At 39.2% G+C, this 27,465-nt stretch overlaps 2 protein-coding genes and 1 long non-coding RNA gene across 3 annotated transcripts in view; 2 read left to right on the forward strand and 1 right to left on the reverse strand.

The window, feature by feature from the left end:
* The window catches only part of LOC119481824 (golgin subfamily A member 6-like protein 22), a 60,577-nt gene extending 35,423 nt beyond the window's left edge, over positions 1-25,154 (reverse strand). The window contains exons 1-18 of the mRNA XM_037759075.1: positions 24,990-25,154; positions 20,678-20,780; positions 19,573-19,914; positions 17,845-18,132; positions 17,615-17,746; positions 17,204-17,379; positions 15,728-15,817; positions 15,422-15,526; positions 15,079-15,126; positions 14,518-14,616; positions 14,286-14,381; positions 13,629-13,673; positions 13,301-13,414; positions 12,147-12,263; positions 11,906-12,019; positions 10,943-11,008; positions 10,496-10,582; positions 10,110-10,223 (exon numbers count right to left, since the gene is read on the reverse strand). Coding sequence (XP_037615003.1) covers positions 10,110-10,223; positions 10,496-10,582; positions 10,943-11,008; positions 11,906-12,019; positions 12,147-12,263; positions 13,301-13,414; positions 13,629-13,673; positions 14,286-14,381; positions 14,518-14,616; positions 15,079-15,126; positions 15,422-15,526; positions 15,728-15,817; positions 17,204-17,379; positions 17,615-17,746; positions 17,845-18,132; positions 19,573-19,914; positions 20,678-20,771 — 2,127 coding nt within the window. The 5' untranslated portion in view covers positions 20,772-20,780; positions 24,990-25,154. The remainder of the gene's footprint in view (positions 1-10,109; positions 10,224-10,495; positions 10,583-10,942; positions 11,009-11,905; positions 12,020-12,146; positions 12,264-13,300; positions 13,415-13,628; positions 13,674-14,285; positions 14,382-14,517; positions 14,617-15,078; positions 15,127-15,421; positions 15,527-15,727; positions 15,818-17,203; positions 17,380-17,614; positions 17,747-17,844; positions 18,133-19,572; positions 19,915-20,677; positions 20,781-24,989) is intronic.
* LOC119481875 (low affinity immunoglobulin gamma Fc region receptor II-like) lies at positions 5,481-7,855 on the forward strand. The gene is made up of 5 exons (XM_037759190.1): positions 5,481-5,806; positions 5,899-5,943; positions 6,198-6,452; positions 6,829-7,065; positions 7,200-7,855. The coding sequence occupies exons 1-5, from the start codon at positions 5,752-5,754 to the stop codon at positions 7,346-7,348; spliced, it is 741 nt and encodes a 246-aa protein (XP_037615118.1). The 5' UTR covers positions 5,481-5,751; the 3' UTR covers positions 7,349-7,855.
* On the forward strand, positions 22,963-24,027 carry LOC119481922. Its single transcript, XR_005205313.1, has 2 exons — positions 22,963-23,306; positions 23,836-24,027. It is a non-coding gene; the product is annotated as an uncharacterized LOC119481922 (long non-coding RNA).
* Positions 25,155-27,465: the final 2,311 nt, after the last annotated feature.

The raw sequence follows: 27,465 nt of genomic DNA on the forward strand, positions 1-27,465 counted from the left end.
CCCGCAGCTTCTCTTGGTCTCTGTGTGAAAACATAAAGGCAGTAGAGTTAAAGTATAAAAGACATGTTCATATCACAGCATATGAGACATTAGAGTCTACAATGAGGTATAAAATGGGTTATAAAAATAAAACACCTAACAATTTGACTGATTGGTAATAAAAGTAGACATACCATCACATTTTCTATCAACATCATAAAACCTGTAAAATGCTGACTTTTTCAATTAAAATTGAATTTGCAAAATTCATATCACTATTCTCCATAAAACCTGTGAGAATAACTTTTATTAATAAATGTGTGACTTACTGATTATGATTTGTCTCCATTTCCACAAAACAAAGAGAAGCAACAGAATAAACATGATGATCCAAACAGCCAAACTAACAGCTAAACCAGTGATGACGGGAACAGAACTGGACTGGATGTTAAAGAAATCATCTGAAATGATAAAACACAGAATAACATTATTAGAAAACTGGACCTCTGCTTTTTGAAACTGAAACTAAAATCACATCATAAAAAATGATTATTTCTACCTTTAACCTGGATGTGTGTCTCTCTGGTCTGGTTGGTGTTCTTCTGTTGGACTCTACAGGTGAAGCTGTTGCTGTGTCTCTTCTCCACAGTCACTCTGCTGCTGACAGTATAGAGGTCATCAGGACCTCTGACTGTCTCTGGAGGTCCAGCAGAGAGGAGGTTTCCCTCACCGTCCAGCCACAACACCTCAGGCTCTGGATACCAGCCTTCAGACCTGCAGGCTAACATCACTCCACTGCTGGACTTATCAATGCCCGCTAAAGTGATGAACGGGTAGGAAGCAGAACCTGATGCTGTACAAAAGGAAACATTTAAAACAGTGTGTGTCAGTGGAAGGGAAATATTGATACTTTAGACAATAATTAACAAGCTCCAAAGTTATTAACATTATGAAAATAGCTTGATTAAACAAGTTTCAAATTATTTTTGATTAGACTTTAAAGCCACAAATCAAGACTTTTAGAAGCTCTACATTAGCATGATGATGAAAGTGTAGCTTTAATTAGTTTAATGTATTGAAGTATTATTCAGCTTTTTAAATCCTCAGTTGGCTGTTTTACCTTACCAGAATCAACCTTTTACTTGTAGCTAATTTACTTGTCCTTTATTCTGAAATGAAGCCGTTTTATGAACTCTTCACTAAAACCAACTGGATCAAATGTTGTAAATATCAATAATAGTACAAATAGTGAAACAAATAACTCTGACTGTGTGTTTGCTGTTAAGCTGGTTGATGTGAGAGTTCAAGAAATAACTTAAATCTTTTGTAGATGGAGACGACAAGTTAATAATCACAATGATATTGCAGCACTCGGCGCTATAACACTAAAGACTGTGGTACATTTCATCACCCAGAATAGATGTCTGACAGATGTTCCCACGAAAATCCTTCACTGGACACACAGCCTGCACCAAACTGCACTCTGAACACAAACTGTACGTTTACTCACCAACAAACAGCTTGACAGATGATTGTTTATGCCGTAGTGGAATGTCACATTCATACGTTCCCTGATCAGAGAGTTGTAGTTTGGAGAGTTTCAGTGAAATGTTTCCTCGCTTCAGTTCATCAGTGAACAGTGATGTTCGTCCTCTGTAGGATGGATTTTGTACATTCTCAAGGTTCTGACGAGAACGCAACACATGGACAAATCTTGGGTTCAGGTCAGATCTCTTCCACTCCAACGTCTCTGAGGTCACATCCATCACAGGTTCCAGGTGACATGGCAAAATGACGTCATCGCCAACTGCTGCTTCTATTGACTGAGGTGGACCGATCAACGTGGACTGACCTGGAAAGAAATAGATATGTTTTATTAAACCTCCCAAACTATGTGTACTTGTTACCTTTTGAGAGAAATGGAATATGCCCCAAATACATTTTTTTATCAACAGAAAGAGAAAACTTTTTTAAATGAGCATATCTGCAAAATGTCCACTGGAATGCATTTAATTGGTTTTCCAGAATCTGCTTGTTGCAACTAAATCATGATTAATGCTGGTTCTATTTTATATATAACCAAAAACTATATTTGATGTATTTTATGTTTTTATTTATGCAACTCAATGACCCCTCCCTCTATATAGGGGGGTATATATATATATACTGTATACGCCTGTCTGTGTAGTGTTTGTATACCTACATGTTATGACCACAAGGTTCATCTATGTTGTGGAATTACTTAAATCAATTTAATTCAATTGATCAAGTTTTATTCAGTGGTTTATATCATATCGGTGTTTGGTACCGTTCTGCAGCGGATATCCAGATGTCAAATAGGGACGAATTAATTATAAGAAGCTAATTTGTATTAATCCTAAAAAATAAATTTAAATTCAGAGTCTAAACTTTAAGTTCAGATAGGAGTGGTCAGTTGGACACTTTTTCAAAACCAACATGGCTCAGTTCAACATTATATTAATATATATAATAATATAATATATAAGGTGGGTTTATGAGTCACATTTTGATTTATTAATTATAGATCCATATTTTTATATTAATTAATGATTGATTATTAATCTGCTCTAAGCAATATTACTAAAAAGCAAATGTACACCGTGTGATAACCGTGAGCTTTCATACCACTGTACCGGTACTGTTACAACCCTAATGTGAGCTTAGGACTGCATTTGTGTGTGAGTTACCTCTACAAGAGTGAGTTAGGAGCAGATGGAAAACCAAAAAACAGAGGCGTCTGAGTGGAGACTGACGGGACAGTCCGTTGGGCTGGTGAAGCATCCTGCAGCTCTGAAAATGAATCAGTGATACAGTGTATTAAAATCACACTTTTAACTTGTTTTAGTCTTCTTTAGGGGGTCCAGGGGGTCTTTAGGGGGAGATAGCAGGTCAACAGTAGATGTCACATAGACATGGTGAACATCATCTGAAAGCTGGGAACCTGAAGATTGATTTGTGATGCAGCTCAGCACTGTGTCAAGTTGTTCTAGTTATAAATCAGAAATAATCATGAATTAATAAATCAATTAATTTTAAAATGAATAGTAAAAGTGTAGTTCCTAAGTTGTTGCAGCAAACGTTTGTGTTGATACCATTTGTTAAATGGATTTGAAGCTAGATTTAACAATTTTTTACCACTTAAGAATTGATAAAAATGATCAATAATCCCTCCAAAATGCCACATTAAGACACCAAGACCTTGAGGAACACCAGAGAAAAAGACATGCTGTGATTTGGGATTAAAAACTTTTGACATTTGGAGATTTCTGCAAGAATTGCATTTTTCGGCATTGGATGTCCTCGGGATCGTGGATCTCAGGGGTTTAACAAGAAAAGGTTGTTGTTTTGTAATTGATACGACTTGGCTGATTTAAAAATACAATTTTGAATCAATCAAAGAAATAATCTGAATCTTTATTATAAAATAATTATTAGTAGTATTTGTGTATTTATCTGTATGTGAAGTTTGTTAGTTTTTGTGTTTCACAATTGTTTGTCACACCCTGTACATTGTAGTCTATGTTACACACACACACCACATTTACAATTATTCATGTGATTTTAAATGATATCAAATAATACTTTTGTCAACACAGGACAGTACGTCTACTATAACATCTATGTGTGATTTGATGCTGCTGGATTTACAATTACCCGGCAATTGAAATACATTTTACACACGGATACAACATTTCCACCGACACAAAGACTATAAAATAAACTTTATTTCTTTTTTATAAACTACATTTATTGTCTAAAGGCAGACCAGCTTTTATTCTAGAGAGTGACAATGTCTTTTAAAACAGAAGTTGAAACATGTAGAAGAGGTAGAAATACATTAAGAAGACGACGTACCAGTTTCATGATGTGTCGGACGTTTCTTCAGACTGCAAAGTCAAAGTCTGTAAATGATTGATGAGCAGTCATCTTAACATCAGTGCAGTTAACTGCTTTAGATTTAGTTTAAACCAGCAGCAACAAATAAATCACCAATAAATTACACTACAGATTTACCATGGTTGAGATCTGATGTACATGTTAGTTAAAGTCTAAAGCTAGAGAAAGTATTCATTCTTTTACAGTTAAACTTTAAACACAGTCTGGTGATTGGCTCTGCTTTCCTACGCTCAGTTTCACTTTGAGTGTTTTTATGATCAGCTGAACTTTGAGCCTGTTGAGACTGTTGATAACAAGTATAAAAGATTACAGCTGCAATTAAATCCTTCAGGAGTGATAACATTGTCTTTTTATGTCTTAGTTTATGTCTATAGTTGTTAGGTCTGTTATCTCACTGCAGGGGGCAGAACAGGACTTGTTCCTCAGCTCCAAACAGCTTCATCTATAAACCTCAGATTTGACACTCGGTAATGTTAACGCTGACTGTAGCAGCTTTAACAAAAGATTTCTGCCTGCAAAACAAAACATCCAGTTGTCTTTCAGCTGTTGGTCAGTGTGGTCAAGAACGGGCAAAACACCAAAACACAGGAACAGGCAACAAAGAAAAGCAGGAACAGTTCAGATTCAGGTTCAGATAGCAAAGACATGCACATCATTAACAATCTGACGAGGAGCAGCTGGAGATGGGCTGGTATAAATACTGTGAGGGGTAATTAGGGAATGAGGAACAGGTGAGCAGGTGAATGAGAGTCAGGTGGAAAAGTCTGAGGGCGTCTGGTGGACAGGTAGAGAATGAAGGGGTCAACAAATTACAATTTACAAATTTACATTTACATTACTATTTCATATTTACTAATGTTTATATTTATTTTAACTGCACTATTTCATGCCTCAGATTATCATTTTGCTTTTGGCTTTCAATTTGTGTGTAATTAACGTAATCGTGAACCAAGGCCTATGGAAAGGAGGCTGGGTCACGGGCAGACATGGGTCTTTGGGTATCGGCGAGTGCAGACCAGATTTTACTGCACATGTGTTATACCCCCAAAGATATGACGCGTTGATGACGCGTGACCCAGCCTCCTTTCTATAGGCCATGTCGTGAACCAGGAAATATAAAGCTGACTGTTGCCCAGGAATCTGGCGAGTCCCGTGTGAAACCAGAAGTTAACGTTTATTTAACTTATTTGTTACGTAACTACCATCCATGAGTAATGTCACTACCAGAGTTCCAGGGTGGTGCCCCATTTAATATTAATGTTAATTGATAATCTTTATTGATACTAATAATTCTATTATTATTATTAATTCATTTGCTGATAACCAAACCTGTTACTGCCAAATCCCTACAATTACAAGCAGGAATATTAGGGTGTTATGATGGGGTACCACACTGCTGATGGCTCCAGAGAGTCTGGCCCCAGTTTTTGTATCAACATCAGAAATAATCCAGCAACCTTTGCAGAAGGCACTCTTTAGCGTCAGTATGAAATGCACAAAACACACAAGGCTTTCATCTAGTAGACCGCTGTTTGTGTCCTGTGCATCACGTTACAATCAGCTGTTTGTCCGTGTCCCGTATTCACAACGTTCAGGGTCTTTGTTCTGTACAAACGTAGCAGTTTTAAGCTCAACCATGTAGTTCTTTTGTGAACCTAACTATAGTGGTTTTATTGACCAATCTTAAAGTGACGCCAAGGGTAACTATAGTGGTTTTGATGGCAAAAATAAAGTGAGGCCGAGGGGCATGACGAAGCAGCGGTACGTGACGAGTTGAGATGAGAACGTGTTGAACAAACTGAACAGGAAGAGGAAGCTCTCATCTACATTAAACTTCAGCTGTATTTCAGTCTGATGCTCAGACAGCAACAAGACGACATGGAGGTTACAGCTCTCTGCTTCAGACTGAGTGAGTACTGAAGTGTCTTTGTTTTAAGTTTTACATAATCCTGTATATGTAAGTATATGATGGTGATATGTGTGTTTCCTTTGTCTATCCAGTGATACTCGTATTCATTCTGCTCAGTGCACATGTTCAGAACAGAGGTAAGTACTCAGTCAATCCTTCAACAAATCTAAGATTATATCATTAAACTTATTACATTTTCTTTACGTATAGCTGAATCTGAACTGGCTTAAGTTCAGTGCTTATTGAGCGGGAATATCAGAGTGTTCGAATTTAAACTGTATCGGCCACACTTGCAGATACATGGCTTTGTCTTGATATTGTGCTTTATAACATGGATCTTTTCAGTAATTAATTTGAGAGAAATCGTTTCTTGTCTGTCTTTCTGTCTCAGATGCAGCTTTCCGTATCGTTCCAATCAGACTGCAGTTCTTTGAATACGAGTCGGTCCATTTTCACTGCGAGGGTCTGGATGGCTCCACTCAGCTGAGAGGGATCAGGAACGCAGAGGAGTTTATTTCAGCCTGCAACGAGAGGACGCTGGTGCTATCCGGCACGATTCTAAGAGCCTATCCAGCAGACGCTGGAGAGTACTGGTGTGAGACTGAAGGAGGAGAGAGGAGCGACGGTGTGAACATCATCGTCACTGGTAGGTGGAAGTTTCTATGAAACGTCTTTACAGGAAATCCCAAAACGTTGTTATCCAAACTCGTCACATACCGCCGCTTTGTCACAGCCCCTTGGCATCACTTTGGGAGGGGGCAACGCTGCGCCGGTGTGTTTCATACTGGCGCTAAAGGGTGCCTTATGCAGCGGTATCATACGCCGACGGCCGTGACAAAGCCTCCGTATTTAACGCGAGAACGGGCTGGAAATCTTTGAGATAATTTTCTGAAATTAAACAAAAACGATGTTGAGAGAGAGTTTAAAGAAAACATTAAACTCATAGCAGTTGTTCAACAAGTTGAGCAAACACGTCAGTTACATAACATTTCATGCCCAGCTAAAGAAGCTTTGTTTTCCAGCTGGTTCAGTGATCCTGGAGAGTCCTGTCCTCCCTGTGACGGAGGGAAACGATGTGACTCTGAGCTGCAGGAACAAGACGACTTCCTCCAACCTCACAGCTGATTTCTATAAAGACGGCCTCCTCATCAGGAGCAGCTCTACAGGAGAGATGACCATCCACAGCGTCTCCTGGTCTGATGAAGGACTCTACAAGTGTGACATCTCTGGAGCTGGAGGATCACCAGAGAGCCGGTTAGGTAAGAAAGTCAGTTTGAGGATCAGTTCTCAGTTTGTGTCAGAGTAAAGCTCCAGAAAGCCCTCAGAGACGACCTGTTACGTCCTGTTAATACTGTCCTGGTGTTACAGCAGATGTGTCCTGTTGTCTCTGCAGCACTTCACAGAGAGACGTGTCCCTCCTCAGACCACTTCATACATGTGGTCCTGGTCTTGAGGACTGTGTCCACCATAGTGATGGTGGCTCTGCTGCTGCTGCTGGTGGGACTGCTGCATTGTGGGAAACTCAGAGTCAAGCAGAAATAACTGGTCCTCATGTTTACAGGTCAAAGGTCGTTTGGTCATCAAGAAAAGACGTTTGAACATTTCATCTTCTGTCTTTACTTTGACCTTTGTTCAAGTTGGCTATAAGGTGTCAGACTTCTCTGTGTTACTTGTTCATACTTGCAGTGGCTGTTAGACTTTCTCACACACAGAAAGGTTAACAACCACAGAGCTACTGACTGATGCATGGACTATTTTTAAAAAGCCAGATGACAGTTTTCTCAGTACATGTTGTTGTTCTATGTTTAGTTTTAGACTCTACAGATGCTGCTGATCATTTGAGCTCCTCAGACACAAACCACATGAGAGAATATATGAATAGAAGAGGTGTTCAAGAGGCTCTGTAGAAACAACAAGATGTTCACAGTTTGATAGGTTTAGCATTCAGCTCAAAGCAGCTGTTCCTCAGTGCAGCCTCACAGAGCTGCTAGCGGACTGTAGACCAGCGGTTTCCCAACATGGAGGTCGAGACCCCACAAGAGGTCATGAGATGATTAACAAACATATTTCTGCCTCAAAGTTATGATTGTTTTTTTTTGTTGAGCTTTATTGTGCTTACCTCGATATGTGAACTTAAATCTTCCTTTTTTAATTTTTTCATTTATATTAAAGATCAGCTTTTGTCGACAAAGAACAACAATTTAGAACGGGGATTATTATTCACAACCTGCAGCTACAACCTTTTACTGTTTTACTTCCTTTATTGTATTTAAGCAACACAAACACAGACTTATTTGTTTATTTGAATAGAAAACATGTAAATGAAAAAAGATTGAGTGGTTTCAGTCAAGAAAACTTTGTCAGCACAACTAATTTTGCTAAACACCAAAGAATGTACAGATATCACTCCATGAATATAAAAATGTAGTTGTATCTCACAGGACCAATATGAAAAAGTACATACTTGGAAGTTGATATATTTGGTATAAATGTACAGCACCTGGAAATGTCTTTATTTTTTTTTATCTCTTCATTACAGAACATGGAGTAGGGAATTACATATTATTAGCATGAATTGAATTACAAACAATACATATAGAATTTCAAAGATCTGTGAAGATCTAATATAAATATTCAATCCAGTAAACATACAAAATAAAAGTTCCTGAGTTGCATAGCTCATATTTTGTTATTGACAGTATTTGATTGTTCAGCTTCCTCCCTTTTGGTCTTCTCCTCCTGGAGCTTCTTCTCAATCTGGAGGGAAAGAGAGATGAAGAGAGACATTTAGTTTCATTCAGTACTTTATTTAGTCCACATTATATCCTGATGAACTAGTTTCTGATTGGCTGGATGTTGTGATAATGAGCACATAGTTAGTCTCAGGTTTAACCTGTTTACTCTGAACAGATTTATCTAATATGAAATTAGAAAATAAGAACTTTACATTTGATCCCAGATTAGATTGAATGTGAATAAATAGATTTACTGTTTCACTTCTTTGTGTTTCAGTTATTTAGTTTCTTAGATTTTTAGTTTGATCACGTTTGTCTCAACAACAAATCAAAGTCACATGGAGAAGATAAAACAATGATTTGGGTGAAAAGATGAACCTCAGTGTTCTTGGTCGTCAGCTCCTTCAGTTCTCCATCGTGTCTCTGCTTCTGATCCCAGATCTGTTTGTTAAAGTGGGAGAGAGGAGAGATGAAGTTAATGTTCACATTAATGTCTGGATGAATTCTCATTGTGATCAGATGGATGATGTGTTGAAACTGGTCTGTGGTGCTGCTGCTTGCAGCTTTCTAGAGAACTGATCATACAAACAACTAAACACTCAACTCTGCTCTTCATTGGTCCTCAGTAATACACCTGATATAGTTGAGTCACATCACGACTACTCAGAAACACCGGTAGAATAAACTCTAATTCACTGAAAAAAACACACCAAGTCTGACTACTAGTGGTCAGAAACACTGATGAAATACACTTATCAGATGTATTAATTACCAAATAGACATATTAATCACTTGCTTTAACATAACCTGTAAAGTAGAGCATGGATTTAATTAGTGTTTGTATTTAGCTGGTGGTAAAGTTATAAGTTAGTATGGTAGAAACATCCACTAGTTGAGTTTCAGGTTCAGAGTGGTGCTGTCCCTGTAGACTATCCACTCAGACTAGTTTGGTTGTAACGTTATTCTATCCAGCATCCAGCAGCAGAAGTGAAGTTCAGTCAATGAGCTGCTGTCTGTAAAGACCTGCTGCTGATGACATGCTGGACTCAGTCTGCAGAGAACTAAAGCTCAGAGTGCTGTCACTTGTTTATTCAAAGTTTATTCATATTGTCAAGATTACACCAGTCTTGTCCCTGCATGTCCTCTGGTCCTGATCGTTACACCCTCCTAGTGTGAAGTAGATTGGACTCTATTATGAAACATGTATTCTAATGTGTCTTTCACCACTTTTTAGCTCCTGCAAATATTTATGTGACAATAAACATCTTCATTGTTCTTCATTCTGATGAGAGTTGCGTGTGTGTGCGTGTGTGTGTGTGTGTGTGTGTGTGTGTGTGTGTGTGTGTGTGTGTGTGTGTGTGTGTGTGTTTGTGTGCGTGTGTGTGGGTGTGTGTGCGTGTGTGTTTGCGTGTGTGTGTGTGTGTGTGTGTGTGTGTGTGTGTGTGTGTGTGTGTGTGTGTGTGTGTGTGTGTGTGTGCGTGTGCGTGCGTGTGTGTGTGTGTGTGTGTGTGTGTGCGTGTGCGTGCGTGTGCGTGTGTGTGTGTTTGTGTGTGTGTGTTTGTGTTTACATTTTTCTTCAGCTGGATGTTCTCTTCATCCTTCATCTTCAGGTGATGTTTTGTCTTCTTCAGCTCTTCATTAGTCTTCAACTGTATTTTATCTGCTTGTTGTTTGTCCTTCAGCTAACAGACAGACAGATGGATGTTGATTTCAACTGTTAGTAAATCATAATCAGACACTTTATCACATTTGATCACAGATTAGATTGAATGTGAATAAATAGATTTACTGTTTCACTTCTTTGTGTTTCAGTTATTTAGTGTCTCAGATTTGTTCTCATATTTAGTTTCAGTTGTCGTGGTTTTATACAAATATCAGTTATGAAGATGATTAAAATAAAGTGAGATGAAAACACAGATAAATAATTAAACAGTGATTTAGGTAATAAATGAACCTTGGTCTGCATCTCTTTCTTTAGGTTCTCCACTTCTGTCTCAGCTTCCTCCCTTTTAGTCTTCTCCTCCTGGAGCTGCTTCTCAATCTGGAGGTAAAGAGAGATGAAGAGAGACATTTAGTTTCATTCAGTACTTTATTTAGTCCACATTATATCCTGATGAACTAGTTTCTGATTGGCTGGATGTTGTGATAATGAGCACATAGTTAGTCTCAGGTTTAACCTGTTTACTCTGAGCACATCTATCTAACATGAAATTAGAATATAAGAACTTTACATTTGATCACAGATTAGATTGAATGTGAATAAATAGATTTACTGTTTCACTTCTTTGTGTTTCAGTTATTTAGTTTCTTAGATTTTTAGTTTGATCATGTTTGTCTAAGCAACAAATCAAAGTCACATGGAGAAGATAAAACAATGATTTGGTGAAAAGATGAACCTCACCTTGTTCGTCAGCTCCTTCAGTTCTCCATCGTGTTTCTGCTGCTGATCACAGAGCTGTTTCTTAAACTGGGAGAGAGGAGAGATGAAGTAAATGTTCACATTAATGTCTGGATGAATTCTCATTGTGATCAGATGGATGATGTGTTGAAACTGGTCTGTGATGTTGCTGCTTGCAGCTTTCTAGAGAACTGATCATACAAACAACTAAACACTCAACTCTGCTCTTCATTGGTCCTCAGTAATACACCTGATATAGTTGAGTCACATCACGACTACTCAGAAACACCAGTAGAATAAACTCTAATTCACTGAAAAAAACACACCAAGCCTGACTACTAGTGGTCAGAAACACTGATGAAATACACTTATCAGATGTATTAATTACCAAATAGTCATATTAATCACTTGCTTTAACATAACCTGTAAAGTAGAGCATGGATTTAATTAGTGTTTGTATTTAGCTGGTGGTAAAGTTATAAGTTAGTATGGTAGAAACATCCACTAGTTGAGTTTCAGGTTCAGAGTGGTGCTGTCCCTGTAGACTATCCACTCAGACTAGTTTGGTTGTAACGTTATTCTATCCAGCATCCAGCAGCAGAAGTGAAGTTCAGTCAATGAGCTGCTGTCTGTAAAGACCTGCTGCTGATGACATGCTGGACTCAGTCTGCAGAGAACTAAAGCTCAGAGTGATGTCACTTGTTTATTCAAAGATTATTCATATTGTCCAAATTGCACCAGTCTTGTCCCTGCATGTCCTCTGGTCCTGATCGTTACACCCTCCTAGTGTGAAGTAGATTGGACTCTATTATGAAACATGTATTCTAATGTGTCTTTCACCACTTTTTTGCTCCTGCAAATATTTTTGTGACAATAAACATCTTCATTGTTCTTCATTCTGATGAGAGTTATGTGTGTGTGTGTGTGCGTGTATGTGTGTGTGTGTGTGTGTGTGCGTGTGTTTACCTCTCTCTTCAGCTGGCTGATCTCTCCATTCTTGATATCCAGTTGATGTTTTGTCTTATTCAGCTCTTCATTACTCTTCTTCCACTGTGTGTTAACTGCTTGTTTGTCCTCCAGCTAACAGACAGACAGATGAATGTTGATTTTAAAGACCTGCTGCTTTTTTGCTCCTGCAAATATTGTTGTGACCACAATAAACATCATCATTCTTCGAGTGTGTGTGTGTGTGTGTGTGTGTGTGTACTTCTCTATTCAGCTGGATGATCTCTTCATTCTTGTTCTTCAGTTGATGTTTTGTCTCCTTCAGCTCTTCATTAATCTTCTTCATCTGTGCATCAGCTGCTTCTTGTTTGTCTTCCAGCTAACAGACAGACAGATGGATGTTGATTTCAACTGTTAGTAAATCATAATCAGACACAGATACACAATAAACATATATTCATCTGTTAGTGTTCCTTTTAATGTGATAAGTGTTTGACCCTGATGTTCAGTATGAGGTCCTGGAGACCCTGGGCTCTTTAACTGATCTAAAAGATATACTTTTTATTTATTGTATTCCTTCATTCATCTTTTATTCATTCATTCTATTACCTTTTTCCTTTTGTTTTATCATTTATTAAATTATATTCTGTTAATAGTTTATTCATGTAGTTAGTGTAATGGAAAATTACAGTGTATGTACTGATGTCTCTTTATGCAACAGTGGAACTCCTTTTCTCACACTCCCTGTTGTAGATTTCTATATAGTCACATTGTAATAATCTCCGGGAGCGCACTCTTCTGCAGACTTTGTGTGACTCTGTATAACCAGTGCCTCTTCTTGCAAGAATAAAATACAACAAAGACATTTCATCTGTTTGGGATCTTGATTTCAACGTTCATTAGGACTCATCTTGGAATACTGAAAGAATTTCCATTACATTAGTCAAATAAACATTTCATTTATAAAGAACTTGGTTATTTGATGTGTGTGTATATGAAACAACTCAAATCACTGTTCACTGTGCCCAAGAACTCAGTAGCAAACCTGAGATCAAGAGACTCAACTGATTAATATCACATTTTGAAGTTCTTCCTGTTTTTTCTAAAAATTGTGTGGCGTCATAAATTGAATAATTAAATATAAGGTTAAATTCTGATATTGAAACTAATTGTGTAAGATATCTGAAGCTGAGTTTCATCACTCTCCTTCACCTTTTACAACAATGAATGTGTTTACATTCTTTATTTTGAGTTATTAATTATAAATACATATTTTGATATGAATTAATGATTGATTATTAATCTGCTCTTTGTAATCATGCTACAGACAGATAAAAAGCTCAGTAATGTTTTTTTCAAAACCATAATGTTCTAATTTTGAAAGAGAAACCTTTATTGGAGAACACAAACACTAACCTCCCTGATGTTAGTCTGCAGCTCCTCCTCCAGGATCTGAACTCTGTTCTGAGCATCGTGTCTCCTCTGCTGCTCATCCTGGATCTTCTGTCTGGAGACAATCTGCCACTTAAACTGAAAGAGAGAGAGGAGACAGAGATTAGAGACAAGATGAGAGACATGTCTCTTATTAGGGAATGTAATCATAAATATTAAATATATCTCATGGTCTGATTTTTGTGAATTTTGCATTTTCAGTAGAGTTGAGATCACTCAGCTGTTCCTGTTAGAAACTCTGCAGTTCAACAGTTTGACCAGAAAAACACATGACATGAAAACTACCACTTACCCCAGAGGAGGAAGAACGGACTGGAGCGGCTCGGCTTCTTTCCAACTGGGGACAAATGGAGAGGTTAAGAGAAAACGGGACAAAACGTCACTTAGGTAACATGCAAAACAAAACACCGGTCTGGAGCACCGGTCTCTCGTTTGAGTCCTGTGTTTGTTGGACCCACCAACCGACCTACCCGCCCAACATAACAGGTCTTTCTCACTTTATAAGCCATATAACTAGCTCTGCAGTTAGACTTCCATCACTACACAACATGCTACAAACTCCACGTTACAACCGTCACTACAGAACACTGCTCCTTCATGCAGGTGTGTAATATTCACGCCTCGGCGAGGCAAAGCGTGACACTGACACACTTTCTTCCGGTCTATTACATGCTTTACTGTGAGATTGGGCTGCCCCTAGATTTACTAGGAGACAGAGATGCAGCCGCTTAGCTTGGGAGACAAAAGTGAACAAACTCCACAGTCAGTTATTACGCATCTTTGAACTGAACAAAATGATTCTGTTAAGTTAAGTGATTTGTGATTTCTGCCTCCACAGTGAACCAGCCTGCTCAACACTGAACTATCACATATTGACAGTGGTTCATCCTCATTAGAGCTACACTGGAGATCTCAATAGAAACAGCAAAGATAAGGTAGAGAGATGAACCTCCATGTTGTTGGACTCCATCAGGGTCTGCAGGTTGGTCTCCATCCTCTGAATCTGATCCTGAAGCTGCTGGACTTCAGCTTCTTTGTCTTTAAACTGGGAGGAAAGAGAAGATGAGAGACAATATACTGAATATACGTATATATATATATATATATATATTAGACTCAGATGTAGAAGCTAAAAAAAAGAAGAAAAAAATATATATATATTTTGAGGAAAAGATATAAACCTCCTGAATGTTGGTGTCTGATTCCTTCTGTTGGTTCTCCAACTTCTCCTTCAGTGTCTCCACTTCTTCCTTCTTCTGATGTTCTTCCCGACTGGGACTCTGGATCATATAAAGACATACAACTGAACATCGTATACAATCACCCATTAACCCCAATCATCTGATTTCTGCTGAATAACCAGTGAGAAAGCTCAGCTCTCGTTTCAGCAGCAGAGTTGTGTCCTGTAGTTTTATTTCAGGAGGTAACATAATGTTTCCCCTCAGTATATAATATACTGTACAAGTTCAGATCCTCTCTGCTGCTCTTCTGCTTTCATTAAACCTTTCAGAGCTGCACAGTTTGATCTGTTAATGAATCCAGTCTGATTATCTCTGATCTCATTCACAATCTATGAGTCATAATAATGGACATATTACAGTAATGGACTTGTTCTGTGTTTCCTCGGCTTACTGATATTTTTATATCAGGAAACCTCCTTCATATATATATATATATATATATAAATACTGTATATGATATAAATGTATTGTATATATTGTACTTATATAATGACCACTTACCAAAGAATAAATGATAGACCTGCTAGGGGCGTTTATAATTCTCTCCAGCTGGAAGGAGGAGGACATGAAGAGACACATGAGAACCACATTAAATCATGAGAGTAATGATTCAACCTGATGGTTCAGTTACACTGAGTACTATATGAACAAGTAGCTTCATATTCAGTCAAGTGGATCTCAGTAAACACTTTGATCATCTAGTGTTCCTCAAACAGCAGAAATGTTGAGTTGAGAGTCTGTCTGCAGGTTAGAGGCTCAGAGGAGAGAACTCATTCAACCTGATCTATCTCTGTCTCTATTGATTCTGTATTAATAATAGAGAGATGAAGATGAAGACATGAACCTCTTTGTTCTTCTTCTCCAGCTCTTCCTTCAGGCTCTGCAGCTTGTTCTCGTTCCTCTTCTTCTCTTCATGGAGCTGCTGCAGCTCAGCTCCTTTAGTTTCTCTCTGGAAGGACAGAGACAAGGTGGAGAGACAATGAGAGATATGTTGAATTAGTAATTATTCATTTATTTGGATCTAGTCTTAGAATTACTTTGTTTTGTAATTAACCTGCACAAACTACTGTAGGTTTAATCTACATTATGGAAGACAAAGTGTGACTTCAAACTGAAATCAGTGTGTTATATTATTAAAGTGAAGATGAACCTCAATCTTCTTGGTCTCCAGCTCCTCTTTCAGGGTCTGAACCTCCTTCTGCTCCTCCTGGAGCTGCTGCTCAGATCTCTTCTTCTTAAACTGAGGGGGAGATGATGAACAGAGACATGATACAATACAGGATTTTATTGTATCAGTGAAGAAACCACACAACATGTTTTCTTTGCATTTCTGGCTCATCTCTCTTATTTCTGTATTCTAATCTCCTCTAACGTTTGCTCACATCTTCATCTCTTTGTCTGAATCGTGTCTCTTCTGTTCCATTTCTCTTGAACGTCTGAACATCAGTTAAAGTTAGCTCTCAGTCATCACTGCTCTTGTTCTCTTCTCAGTTCTTTTGGAAACACAGATCCTGTTTGTTGCTCAACTTGCTCAGATCATGTCAAGTCAAACCTTATTTGTATAGCACGTTTAAAAAACAACCGCAGTTGACCAAAGTGCTGAATTTGTACATAATAAAAATGAATACAAAGCAAACAACAATAAGAACGGAGTAAAAACAATGACCATAATGTGCACATAACAGCAGTGAAAGAGAAGCAGCACAACAGATAACAAACTTAATCAAACGCCAGTGAGAAGAGGTATAGGTCTTTAGCAGCGACTTACATGATTCTATAGTCTGAGCAGTTTTGATATGAAGCGGTGAGCTGTTCCAGAGATTAGGGGCGGCCACCGCAAAGGCTCGGCCACCTCAGTGCTCTGACTGGAGGTATTATAGTTCTGATAGATAAGGTGGTGCCAGCCCATTCAAAACCTTAAAAACAAGCAATAAAATCTTTAAAAAATCCGGAAACAGACAGGAAGCCGTTGGAGGGAGGCCAGAACTGGTGATATGTGATCACGTTTTCTTTTTCCAGTCAGAAGGCGAGCAGCTGCATTTCATACTAACTGCAGCCGTTGAAGAGACGACTGTTGTAAACCCACATAAAGAATTACTAACCGAGAGGTAATAAAAGAATCTCGAGATCCCTGGGAGACAGATGGGCTTTTACCTTGGCCAAAAGCCTGAACTGAAAACAGCTGGTTTTTACAACAGAACTAATTTGTTTGTCAAATTCGAAGGTGCTGTCAAAGATTACGTCAAGATTTATTAAGGATTGAGGGAGTTTAGATCCAACCAAGTCCTGATATCATGTAGACAGCTAAATAAAGGCTGAAATGAGTCTTTATTGGTTGTTTTTAAAGACAAATATATTTGAATGTCATCCGCAAAACAATGAAATGGAATATTCTATTTCTTAGAAATGGAGCCGATGGGCAGCATATACACAGAAAAAAGGATAGGGCCCAGAATGGAGCCATGAGGAACCCCACAGGTCAGTGGTGCTGCAGCAGACTAGTTGAACTGAAGAGCTCCTATCTGACAGGTATGACCGGAACCATTTGAAGGCAGATCAAACTTTAAATATCCTGTTCTTGTCTTTTTCTCCCTCTACTAAAGTAATGTCCTGTTTCTTTACTTACATGTTTGATCTTCTTCTGCTTGTTTCCCTTCAGAGCCTCCATTTCCACCGTTTCACCTGTCATGAGCTGTTCTCTCTCTCTTTCTACAGTGACACACTGATCTTCACTTTTATTAGTTTTAGAGTGTTTTTTCTTTTCTCCTTCATCAGTTTGATCCCTGCAGCTTCTCTTGGTCTCTGTGTGAAAACATAAAAACAGTGGAGTTAATAAGTATAAAAGACATGTACATATCACAGCATATGAGACATTTGAGTCTAAAATGAGGTGTAAAATGGGTTGTAAAAATAAAACACCTAACAATTTGACTGATGGGAAATAAAAGAAGACATACCATCACATTTTTTATCAATAACATAAAACCTGTAAGAATTATTATTATTATTATTATTTATTAATAAATGTTAGACTTACTGATTCTGTTTAGTCTCCATTTCCACACAACAAAGAGAAGAAACAGAATAAACATGATGATGCAAACAGCCAAACTAACAGCCAAACCAGTGATGACGGGAACAGAACTGGACTGGACGTTAAAGAAATCATCTGAAAAGTTAAAACACAGAATAACACTTATAGAAAACTGAACTCCAGCTATTTGAAACTGAAACTGCAATCTTATCATAAAAAATGATGATTTCTACCTGCAACCTGGATGTGTGTCTCTCTGGTCTGGTTGGTGTTCTTCTGTTGGACTCTACAGGTGAAGCTGTTGCTGTGTCTCTTCTCCACAGTCACTCTGCTGCTGACAGTATAGAGGTCATCAGGACCTCTGACTGTCTCTGGAGGTCCAGCAGAGAGGAGGTTTCCCTCACCGTCCAGCCACAACACCTCAGGCTCTGGATACCAGCCTTCAGACCTGCAGTCTAACATCACTCCTGTGGTGGCTTCATCGATCCCTGCTAAAGTGATGACCGGTGAGGAGACAGAACCTGATGGTGAGCAAAAGGAAACATTTAAAACAGAAGTCAGCAATACAATCACCACATGAATGATTAAATGTATTGTATATAATAAATGTCCTCTGCATTAGCGTTGCCTTTAAACTTAATTCTAACAGAGATGACCATGGTTTCTATACGGCAAATAAACACAGTTGGTCCCTGAACTGATGATGAAGCTGCTTGAAGTCAAAGGGGTCACATAAAGTATTTACTGCTGCCAATACTAAAACTTGAAAATTCAAAAACAGTTTGCATCGGAAAGCCGGTCCTAGATTATTGCATATCAGATTATGTGTGCTAATCAACCTAGTGAGAAACCTTTTCTGCCCATGACATCTACAACTGAGCTGTTCTTATAAAACGTGTTTAACCCTCATTTACACTGATGTTTCATGACTGTCGTTGTGTTCTTCATCTCCCAACATCACTGGCTGACTATGACGAGCTGTTTTAACATTTAATACCTTAGCTTGACTATCCAGAATTAACATTAGAGATATCTACAATTGCGTTTTGACTAGTTGTGACTAGTCAGAGTTCTTGTTCCAGATATCTCTAATGTCATTGTGACTAGTCAAAATGACAGTTAGAGATATCTGTAATTCAGTTCTGACTATCCTAAATAACAGTTACAGATATCTCAAATCTCATTGTGACTAGTCAGAGTTGTTGTCATGACGTTGCTCATCAAGGCTTCCCATTGGATATCGGCCCAACAAAGCATCTGAAGTGTCAGCAGAAGCTTTTGCTGACTTGGATAGTTTGGTAAAGTGTGAAAGATATTCACAGATTCAAACTTCAATAACTCATAAATTGTTAAAACACCAACGAGGGTTCTTTCTAACCGTAGTGAGGTAGACAACGAGCTGCAAGATCATTTTAATCCCAACAAGCCTTTAGTCCTCCAAGCTGGACGCATAACATCGGTCTCAATGTGCAGATACCTGTAACGTTATTTCACCTGTCACAACTCTAATTCTATATATCTGTAATTACATTTAGACTATCCCTAACTCCAGTTAGAGATATCTACAACGTCAGTTTGACTAGTCAAAATTTAATTTAAGCAATCCAAAAAGGACAATGTAGATATCTGCAAGATATCTCTTGAACTGGAATTACGACTAGTCAGAATTCAGTTGCAGATATCCACAGTGTGAATTGTGGATATCTGTAATGACAAACCCTTTACACATGACTGGCAAAAGTAGTTTGAATCATACTAGTCAGAATAGAATTAGGGATATCTTGAATTAGGGTTTTGACTAGGCAAAATGACGTTGCAGATCTCTCTAATGAATATCCTGTCTAGCTATTAAATGTTAAAACGGCTGGCCATCGGCTGACAGCTGTGTTGATCCTACCAAAATTCTTCACAGGATGCACAGACTACACTAAACAGCACCATGATACACTGTGTCCACTTACCAACAACAAGCTCAACCAAAGATCCTTTACTCAGGTCTGGAACATAGCATTTGTATCTCCCCTCATCAGAAAGTTTCACTTTGGAGAGTTTCAGTGAAATGTTTCCGTTCTTCAGTCCATCAGTGAACAGTGATGTTCTTCCTGTGTAGGATGGATCTTTAACATGTACGAGGTCCTTGCCAGCACGCCACACAAAGACAGCTATAGAGTTCAGGTCGGGTCTCGTCCACTCCAACGTCATGGCAGAAACATCCACTGCAGGTTCCAGATGGCATGGCAAAATGATGTCATCGCCAACTAATGCTACTATTGGCTGAGATAGACCAATCAACTGAGACTGACCTGGAAAGAAATAGATATGTTAATTCATTCCTGCAGTAGGAAGGAGTTAAATATGTTCATTTCTATAAGGCTTGTTGTACATTATGATACTGTGCTAATAGCAGCAGACAGTAGTGGAATGTAACTTTACTCAAGTACTGTACTTGAGTACAATTTTGAGGTACTGGTACTTTACTGGAGTATTTCCATTTTATGCTACTTTATGCTTCTCCTCCACTACATCTCAGAGGGAAATATTGGACCTTTTACAGACATTTGTCTGACAGCTTTAGTTACTAGTTCAAATTAATAATACAAAATATAATTTAACTAATAAATTATGATATATATAACTATCGACTAAACTACCCAGCAGTATGTAAAGTAATAAAAATGAGGTCCACCTTTACCAACTGTAACATTAAAGTGATGAACACATTAATGCATCAAACATTTAATGTGTAGGCTATCTGCAAAATGTTCACTACAATGTATTTAATTTGTTTTTCCTGAACAGTTTTTCGTAGCAACTAAAGCACAAGTTGCTTTAGTGTTAAAAGTGATTATGTCACTTTATAATAACATCAATAACTGTAGACAACATGTGGTTATAGATGACATTGAAACACTTCAGTTCTCTGAAACAAACCAAAGGGTTCCAGGTGTCCAAAAACACTGAACATCAGTCTTTAACCTTTCATTTAATGGTATATATTGATATGATTTAGGAATTGTGTTTGATTTGAGGCCTCGCTGTGTGACTTTAATACTTTGTGTGAGTTACCTCTACAAGAGTGTGTTAGGAGAAGATGGAAAACCAAAACACTGATGGGTCTGAGTGGAGACTGAAGGGACAGTCCGGTCCTCTGGGGAAGCATCTTAAAGCTCTGAAAATCAAATGAGACCAGCGATACATCATATGGAAAAATATATGCTTTGGAAAGCAGCAAAATAACTAATCCAGTAAAAACAATACCATTAATACTGTGACGTGTCCATGTAATATAGTTGAACTTTCACTTCTGCAACACAGACGGTCCTATAGAGAGTTCATATGAATACTATCTATGTATGGGGCAGTTAAAACTGAGATATGCTTTAACTTTTCATACCAACATGGCAGAGACTGCTCCTTAATGAATTTTAAAAGTGCTTTGATTCTGCCAGACTCGTTCAATAGTTCATCCTTCATTAGAGCTCTTTATATGAGATACAAAGTCCACTGACTGCTATAAAAATGATAAAAAAAAATGTTGCTGTCAAAACTAACAAGCGTCCATTTAAAATAATCATAAAAACCAAAGTCTGGTTGAATTTGAAATAATCAGCACAATTACTCAACATTTGAAAGACGTTTCCTCGATGGTTTCAATGTTTTACACCGGATTTAAAACAGACTTAATTATCTGTTACAGAGTATTATACTACAGAGCCCACGACTCTGAATGCAGACCCACTTTTAATGTCGATAAAGTGATACCGTGTTTAAGAATAGAAGTCAGTTGAATCATTGACAGGCTGTTGACCTTGGCTCTCACTTCTTTTATCTACTGCAGAGTGCTCATGCATTATATTTAGTTTGTAGTGCACATCATGTAGTAACAGCTGATGTAGTTCCCCCCTGAACTTCCATATGTTATGTATTATATGTCACTTTCAAACTAAACAGCCACAAACTACAGACCTAGAGCATTCAGAGGATGGAAGGATCAGACTAGAGACCTAGAGCATTCAGAGGATGGATGGATCAGACTAGAGACCTAGAGCATTCAGAGGATGGATGGATCAGACTAGAGACCTAGAGCATTCAGAGGATGGATGGATCAGACTAGAGACCTAGAGCATTCAGAGGATGGAAGGATCAGACTAGAGACCTAGAGCATTCAGAGGATGGATGGATCAGACTAGAGACCTAGAGCATTCAGAGGATGGAAGGATCAAACTAGAGACCTAGAGCATTCAGAGGATGGATGGATCAAACTAGAGACCTAGAGCATTCAGAGGATGGATGGATCAGACTAGAGACCTAGAGCATTCAGAGGATGGATGGATCAGACTAGAGACCTAGAGCATTCAGAGGATGGATGGATCAGACTAGAGACCTAGAGCATTCAGAGGATGGATGGATCAGACTAGAGACCTAGAGCATTCAGAGGATGGATGGATCAGACTAGAGACCTAGAGCATTCAGAGGATGGATGGATCAGACTAGAGACCTAGAGCATTCAGAGGATGGATGGATCAGACTAGAGACCTAGAGCATTCAGAGGATGGATGGATCAAACTAGAGACCTAGAGCATTCAGAGGATGGATGGATCAGACTAGAGACCTAGAGCATTCAGAGGATGGATGGATCAGACTAGAGACCTAGAGCATTCAGAGGATGGATGGATCAAACTAGAGACCTAGAGCATTCAGAGGATGGATGGATCAAACTAGAGACCTAGAGCATTCAGAGGATGGATGGCTTTCCTAGCTAGATTGATCAATAAGGGGGTTTCTGAGACGTTTACACAACAGAAGTGCTCGCCATCCAATCACCAGAAAAACGTTGCAGAAATCTCTAAATGTCAAAAGTTTTTGATCTCAAATCACAGCATGACTTTTCATCAATTCTCCAGTGGTAAAAAAATCTGTGTAACAAATGGTATCAATCCGAAAAAAATGCTGCAACAACTTATGAGACTTGATAGAGCATGGAGATGGACATCATAGACTTCTATCATCATGTTCTAAACACATTTTTACAATTCATCTAATTCATGTTTATTTATGACTAGAACAGCTTGACTCACAGTGCTGAGCTGACTCGCAAATTAATCTTCAGGTTCCCAGCTTTCAGATGATGTTCAACACTTCTATGTGTCATCTACTGTTGACCTGCTTTCTCCCCCTAAAGACCCCCTGGACCCCCTAAAGACCCCCTGGACCCCCTAAAGACCCCCTTGAACCCCTAAAAACAGACGGCTCTGCTGTGGGTCTCAGAGGGTTAATAACTGAGTTAAACTTTAAACACAGTCTGGTGATTGGGTCTGATTTCCTACGCTCAGAGTGTTTGTAACTGTCAAGTCAAACTGAAGTTTCGGAAAATTAAGATTTATAAATATTAATAAATAGAAATTAAGAAAATAATATAAATAGAAAAATAGAAAAGAAATAAATCAGAAAGTAATTTGTAAATTAATAAGTCCAGTAGCAAAACTGAGTGCTCAGTGAGTAAAGCAGAGGGAGGGAAGTAATTAATCAAATTACGCCCGGAGTTTATAAAAGCAACACTCCTCAGTGCCACAGGGAAAAGGGTCCTGAAAATACAGCAGAGCGCTAACCAGCAGGGCTTTCATTCAAACCAGGACTGCAATCTGCAGTAAAACTATGTGCGAAAAGAACATCTACAAAGTGTGAGAGGCAGCCGGTAAGGAGACTGAATCACAGAATGAGAGACGGAGATCGCTGTTGCTGGTGTTTTAGTCCGTCTGTTTGTGCCGGTGGTTGACTTTGTTTGTGGCGGATCGTTTGTTTGGTGCTGCCGATTGTTTGTTTTGAGTGTCCGATGGATGATGCGGTGAGAGGCGGTGAATTGTGGGGGCTTATGGGAAATGTAGTTTAGGATTGCTACGTGATTTGATATGAACTCAAAAGTAATTATAAAATATAAGATACTTTGTGCTTAATTAAATAATTAAAAATAGTAATTAAATAAAATAATGTAATGCATATGTATGTATATGTATATATGTATATGTGTGTGTGTGGATATATGTGTATATATACATTACCTTTATGTTAAGGCTTATTGTATTTGACATGAGACATTTAATGGGAGTGTCTGTATTAACTTAAATAAGAAGTAATGAATTTTGCATAGTCTCTCTTTGTTTTTATTTATACTTATTTGGTAATAATGTGAATATTTTCTTTTCTGTATTTTTTCTATTTGAAAGGTTTTTCACCTAACGCCTAATGGCTAATGGCTAATCACTAAAGTGAAATGAACCTGCAACTCAACCTAAAAATAAAGGAGAGAAAAAGGAAAAGCTGTTTCATTGAGTGGATTCCAGTTAAAATCTTACAGTGGATGTTTCAGTCTCTTTCAAGTTTGGACAACGCACATATTTAAACAATAACTTGACAGTAACTGATCACTAGAATAAAATATTACAGCTTCAATCAAAACCACCAGGAATAATATCAATATCCTTTTATTGTCTTAGTAATTTAGAAAAGGGGAGAGTTCAGGAAGTAGTTGTTAGGTCTGCTATCTCACCAGAGGCCTGGACTACGAAGCAGGATTTGCGGTTATCGAGGTAACTTAAGGGTTAACTCTGGGTTTTCCGTACCACGAAACTGGTTCACTTCTTATCAGGGTAGATCTCCATGGTCACTGATGCTGAACGGCTAACCTGTTCTGGAGCAGGTTATGTTCCAGATCAGAGATCAACTTCTATGAAAGCACCTCCTACTGACCGATCAGAGCTCGGTGTGGTGTTTGTATGATAATATTACACACATATGAAGAAGTTTAAGTCATAATCATAATAAAAACAACACAGTCTAAACTGACAAATGCAGGAAGAACAGCTGGATTTATGTTGAGGGTGTTTACCGCTTTGAATTATGTTTTTATATTTATGTATTTTTACTTCCTCTTGAGTCTGTTTCACACCTTCAGAGAGGAGGAACAGCTGAAAGACGCAACATCATACTCACAGTGTAAAATAGGTGTAATCTATTCATCTATTACACAAAGTTATTTATATTTAGACGACTATATGTGACTTTTGAGTGTTCCGTTAAATTAATAAATCTGTTAATTTACACATTCCCACATCTGGAGTTTTTTCTTTTTCCAGCTGTTCTTCCTGCATTTAGCAGCTTCATCTGTGTTACTGTTAGTCTGATTAAGAGTTTAACTTCTTCATATTTGTTCTAATATAGTTTCTTGCTTTGTAAAATGTGTCTCTCTGCCTGTCTGCTGTCTGTCAGTCTGTCAGTCTGTCAGTAGTCTTGTTCATGTCTGTGATTGGTCATAACCTGTAAACACCTCGCTCAGGTGAACGCGCTCATAACCAGACTGAGAAACTCTGAGTTGACTTACCGAGTTGATAACCAGCTTCGTAGTTCAGTTTAGTGAGATCTCGGCTGTTAGGTTAAGTGAAGCCAGATAACCAGAAGATACCCTGGAGATGATGAACTCGCTTCGTAGTGCAGGAGACTGTTATCACCAAGCCCTCAGGAAGTGCGCAGGTCGTTGATCCCAACTCCCGTAGTGGCCAAACGACGGTACTACAACTTCCGTGTCCTTCAGGTGATGCCGTTGGGTCCATAAAGAGCGAGGAGGCTTGCTGGAGGAGCTATGAGCGAAGATATGCCAGTGTCTCCTCCACGGAAGTTTATCACCGACCGACACGCCCCTTTACTGGATATCAGTTATTGATTGGACGCTGAGCCGATCAGACTGATCTGATACATCAACATCACTGAGTTTCATACCGGAGTGAAAACAGATCAGAGATTAAAATATTTATATTTTAGTTGTCTTCTGATTCACCATCTAGTTATAACCTGTGTTAACTGTAGGTGTGAACAGCAGACGGAGCATGTTGATGGTGAAGTGTTCCAGCAGCAGGAGAACCTGCAGGAGCTCTGCTGACCACACCGTCACTGAAGGAGTCTGACTCTGAAGGAGTCTGACACTGAGAGAGGTTTATAAAACCTGACAACGAACGGACCTCAATCAACTTTCTTTAATTATTAGAAAGAGTTTTCTTTTGATGATCTGATATTTCACTCAGTAACTTTTATTAAGTATCCAGTTAAAGTCAGAGAGAGAAGGAGAGTCTGTCTTTTATACCTTTTACATCATTTATCATCATTTCTATTCAGTCACATGAGGCTGATAACTCCTGAGCGTCGGGTTTGATATGAGTTACATCATTTCACTTTTCCCTCAAACATTCAGCCTGATACATAACTTCTAGTGTCAGAATATCAATAACTACAGGCGCTAATAATGAATAAATAATATAAAGGTGTTGTGCCAGTAGAGATGGTTCCTGGTCCTCTAAGCAGGACTCAGTCCACAGTAGAGATGGTTCCTGGTCCTCTAAGCAGGACTCAGTCCACAGTAGAGATGGTTCCTGGTCCTCTAAGCAGGACTCAGTCCACAGTAGAGATGGTTCCTGGTCCTCTAAGCAGGACACAGTCCACAGTAGAGATGGTTCCTGGTCCTCTAAGCAGGACTCAGTCCACAGTAGAGATGGTTCCTGGTTCTCTAAGCAGGACTCAGTCCACAGTAGAGATGGTTCCTGGTCCTCTAAGCAGGACTCAGTCCACAGTAGAGATGGTTCCTGGTTCTCTAAGCAGGACTCAGTCCACAGTAGAGATGGTTCCTGGTCTTCTAAGCAGGACACCGTCCACAGTAGAGATGGTTCCTGGTCCTCTAAGCAGGACTCAGTCCACAGTAGAGATGGTTCCTGGTCCTCTAAGCAGGACACAGTCCACAGTAGAGATGGTTCCTGGTCCTCTAAGCAGGACTCAGTCCACAGTAGAGATGGTTCCTGGTCCTCTAAGCAGGACTCAGTCCACAGTAGAGATGGTTCCTGGTCCTCTAAGCAGGACTCAGTCCACAGTAGAGATGGTTCCTGGTCCTCTAAGCAGGACACAGTCCACAGTAGAGATGGTTCCTGGTCCTCTAAGCAGGACTCAGTCCACAGTAGAGATGGTTCCTGGTTCTCTAAGCAGGACTCAGTCCACAGTAGAGATGGTTCCTGGTCCTCTAAGCAGGACTCAGTTCACAGTAGAGATGGTTCCTGGTCCTCTAAGCAGGACTCAGTCCACAGTAGAGATGGTTCCTGGTCCTCTAAGCAGGACACAGTCCACAGTAGAGATGGTTCCTGGTCCTCTAAGCAGGACTCAGTCCACAGTAGAGATGGTTCCTGGTTCTCTAAGCAGGACTCAGTCCACAGTAGAGATGGTTCCTGGTCCTCTAAGCAGGACTCAGTCCACAGTAGAGATGGTTCCTGGTTCTCTAAGCAGGACTCAGTCCACAGTAGAGATGGTTCCTGGTCTTCTAAGCAGGACACCGTCCACAGTAGAGATGGTTCCTGGTCCTCTAAGCAGGACTCAGTCCACAGTAGAGATGGTTCCTGGTCCTCTAAGCAGGACACAGTCCACAGTAGAGATGGTTCCTGGTCCTCTAAGCAGGACTCAGTCCACAGTAGAGATGGTTCCTGGTCCTCTAAGCAGGACTCAGTCCACAGTAGCGATGGTTCCTGGTCCTCTAAGCAGGACTCAGTCCACAGTAGAGATGGTTCCTGGTTCTCTAAGCAGGACTCAGTCCACAGTAGAGATGGTTCCTGGTCCTCTAAGCAGGACTCAGTCCACAGTAGAGATGGTTCCTGGTTCTCTAAGCAGGACTCAGTCCACAGTAGAGATGGTTCCTGGTTCTCTAAGCAGGACTCAGTCCACAGTAGAGATGGTTCCTGGTCCTCTAAGCAGGACACACTCCACAGTAGAGATGGTTCCTGGTCCTCTAAGCAGGACTCAGTCCACAGTAGAGATGGTTCCTGGTC

Source organism: Sebastes umbrosus, chromosome 22 (genome assembly GCF_015220745.1).
Source record: "Sebastes umbrosus isolate fSebUmb1 chromosome 22, fSebUmb1.pri, whole genome shotgun sequence".
In the NCBI taxonomy this organism is placed as follows: domain Eukaryota; kingdom Metazoa; phylum Chordata; class Actinopteri; order Perciformes; family Sebastidae; genus Sebastes; species Sebastes umbrosus.